Source organism: Triticum aestivum, chromosome 7D (assembly GCF_018294505.1).
Source record: "Triticum aestivum cultivar Chinese Spring chromosome 7D, IWGSC CS RefSeq v2.1, whole genome shotgun sequence".
NCBI lineage: Eukaryota > Viridiplantae > Streptophyta > Magnoliopsida > Poales > Poaceae > Triticum > Triticum aestivum.
This window is the reverse complement of record NC_057814.1, coordinates 191880034-191883643: the sequence shown is the minus strand read 5'-3', so window position 1 is coordinate 191883643 and position 3610 is coordinate 191880034. Positions and strand designations below refer to the sequence as shown.

Genomic DNA, 3610 nt, shown 5'->3' with positions numbered 1-3610 from the left:
GTCCTTTTGGTTGTGATATGTTCCTTTCTTTCAGTTTGTTTTCTGAACTTTTTTTAGGGAAGAAATAGTTAGTTGTTTTCTGAAACTGGTGTTCTATTATGACAAGTAATGGAATCCGGTTTCCCTTTGGAAAACATACGAAAACAAGGCTGGAGTGGGGAGCCCACCGGTTCAAACATGTTTTTAGTTAAGTTTTATTCCAAGCTAGCTCACTGTTCTATCAACTTTATTTTTTTGTACGTTTTTCATATCATACTTTGGTCTCTGTATGTTCATGTAGGCTGGTTGTAGTGGCTATCTGGCTGATTGTAATTTTAATCACATATATTTCATCATGGTGCTATCCATATGAAAGAAAAAATTAGCTCGTCCTCTAGTGCATGTGATCACATTTTGGCTCACATGATGGTAAAGGAAAATTGAATGTCTCGTGCAATCGGCCCATGCCTGGTTGCCTACGACCAACGCTTGATCTCTAGTGCCATTTGACTGGAGATGTCACATCACCGGCCCCACGAGGCCATGTTGAGAGGCGAGTGGTCCACAGAAGAATCCTGATGGCAGTGTCAAAGAAGACATATCTCCAATTCTCCTTTTTGATACATTGTTCGTGATTTAGTATTATCTAAGAATATTAGAATTATTTTAAAGGGCCCCATGTTCTCTTTTCGCCCCGCCCCCCCTGAAATCTTAGACTGGTCCTGGTTTGTACTCAAAAGCATTTCACGATTATGATTTTGTAATCATTGGCTAAATATCGTATGAGAAATTTAGTGTGAAAACAAGATCGATCGTTTTTTTACCCGTGGTGTTAAACATCAACACTGATAGGTCGGTGGTGACCCGTTAGTGATGACCCTCACCACTACTGATGGATGGCTACTGGTCTGTTGAGCATTAGTGTCAACTTGATTTCCCGTATTGTGAATTTAGATAGTAAAACTACGTCTTCTTTTTGGAGTGGTTAATGTAAAGATGCCCTTTTTAGTTAGTCTTCTTTTTGGAGTTGTTAATGTAAAGAATTTTTTTTTCAAGAGTGCTCCAGTGACATATCATATTTTTATAGAATGCAGAAAACATAATTACAAGAAATGTTACCCGAATGCGCACAAACGGGTAGACACGAAACACCACTCCAACATCTATCAAACACACATTTGTTCCATAATATAAGAATATTTTTCACACTACACGTTCTTATATTATGAGACGGAGGGAGTTACTTCTGCCGACTTCTCTGAAAATGCAACGCGTGCATGGGACAGGGAGAATATAAGCCGAAACATAGAACAAATCCATTTCACCAGCCATAGAGCACCACTAAACTGTATGGTGTCCATCACAAAACTAAAACACACTACTGCCATTAGCCTCTCCTACTGTTCTACACAATACTACAAGCATCATATTCGCATAATTACTACTGTACGAAAAAATATTCAGAAAAAACAAATTATTCCCTGACCACTGGCCGGCCGGTGGTTCAGACTATGGTGCAAGCGTTGGGATTCTCCTCGCTGAAGATGGCCGTGAGCCGGTTGGCGTCCGTGGCCATGCTGTAGATGCCCTCGCGCACCGGCGTGGGGTAGTACCACCGGTACTCGCCGGAGAAGTACTCGTGCCGCCTCGGTGTGCCCCCGGCGCCCAGCATCTCCCACCGCGTCAGCGGCGACGGCGCGTACCTGCCGTATCCGTACCCGTGCCCGTGCCCCTGCCCCTGCGGCGCTGGGGCGTAGGCGTGGGAGGCGGCCGCGTGGTGCTGGTGCTGGTGCTGGTCGCCGTACACCGCGTCACCGCTTGTCCCTGCCGCCGGCGGTGCATGCTGATGCTGGTACGCGTCGGCAGCGTTCGGCGGTGGCCCCGGCCCCGGCCCCGGCGTGTTGAACCGGACGTGCTTGGACTTGGACTTGGACTTCTTGCGCTTGCGTGGCTTGCCGTCTGCTCGAGGCGGCGCGCCGGCGGCGGGGCCGTACGGGCCGTGGACTGGCGGTTGCTGCGCCGGCATCGCGTGGGAGCTGGGAGGGTTGCTGGTGGTGGTGTAGGTGACCGTGCGTGCGTCTGGCCGCACGTAGTGTGTTTGAGCGTGAGGGTGCGCCATGGCGTAGTCCAGATGCTCGTGCCTCGTCCGTCCTCTCCGCCCTGTGAGACGTTGCACCGAAATTGAGATAGTCGTGGTACATGATTCAGAAGTGAGACTACAGAAAAAGCTCACAAGGAGAGACGGATAGAAAGCTCATGCATGCATGATTTGGACTTTCAGTATGAGTATATATATAACGTACCGTTGCATTTCTTGATGACTTTAGATATCATCCTGCCCAAGGGAGAGCAACCCATTTGCCTATCAGGAGCTGCGTAAGCGTAATCCATCTCTCTCGCTCTCCCATCTGCGTATATATGTGTCCGCACATGTGAACTCATCGACTTTCAGCTCCCACACTTCTTACCGAACGTCTCTCTCTCTCTCTCTCTCTCTCTCTCTCTGTGTGTGTGTGTGTGTGTGTGTGTGTCTCACTCTCTCTTCCAGTCTCCAGAGTATGTAACACATGGATTAGGAGGAATGATCTTTTGATCAAGAATAGTACTCTTTTGGTTCGGTTGGTGAAGGAAATTGAGCTAAAGCGAGCTAGGTAGCTACGGAGAATCGAATGACAAAATGGGCTCACCAACCTAATGCACGATGCCATATATCTACCATGGATTGCACTGCATGTTGAATGTCTAACGGAAGGAGTTCAGCATCTGTGCCAGAAAATGTAGGTAAAAGCGCATAAATTAATGGTCCCTTGTTTTATCCTGTGAGTGGTGTCAGAATATACACAGAGCAGACGACGAAGCGGAGTGAGTGGTGTCAGAATATATGCTTCGGGAGAAATATCAATTCATCGGAGAAAAGCGACTTTGCTCGGATGCTTGTTCCTAGCTGGTCCAAATCAGGGAGATATAAAGCGGTTTTTTTTAAAGCACAAACCATAGAACAATTGGTCTATGGTATTTTCATTAATTTAATTATTAAAGAAGTAATATGTACAGACAAAACAAACAAAAAGAATAAGAAAATAAGAAGGCTATCCGGTTCCAGGTCGGTATCATCATGAGTGGAAAATTCTGGTGGAAAGCTATCCTCAATCAGGAAGACATCCCATGGGTCAACATTATATGGGAGACTTATTATCAACATGCATTACCTAGCAACAGAGAGATTGGATCATCCTGGTGGAAAGCTATCCTCAAACTACTACCTTGTTATAAACACCAGGCCACATGCATAGCAGGCAGAGGGAACACCATTTCTTTCTTGGAGGATGTATGGCATGAACAACCATTGAAACTTGCTTGGCCAGAACTATACTCATTCACCAACAACCAGGACATCTCTTTGGAGAATGCCCACATGACAGAGGATCTTGCTCAGTTATTTTATAGATCCCTCTCACAGCAAGCATTCCAGCACTTTACTCAACTCAATTTGTTACTTGCTGATGAGAACCACTATTCATCTATGAAAATGTACAAGTACCTGATGGGATAGAGCATTGCTCATTTCATCTTCAAACTTATTTGTAAAAGCCCAGTCAGGCTCAAACATAAAATCTTCTTCTGGTTGCTT

At 45.8% G+C, this 3610-nt stretch overlaps 1 protein-coding gene across 1 annotated transcript; it reads right to left on the bottom strand.

The window, feature by feature from the left end:
- Positions 1-1209: 1209 nt before the first annotated feature.
- Positions 1210-2529, bottom strand: LOC123167644 (uncharacterized). Its single transcript, XM_044585478.1, has 2 exons — positions 2283-2529; positions 1210-2139 (listed from the first exon to the last, which is right to left on the bottom strand). Exons 1-2 carry the CDS (start codon positions 2419-2421, stop codon positions 1484-1486), a joined length of 795 nt encoding a protein of 264 aa, XP_044441413.1. The 5' UTR covers positions 2422-2529; the 3' UTR covers positions 1210-1483.
- Between the last annotated feature and the right edge of the window lie 1081 nt (positions 2530-3610).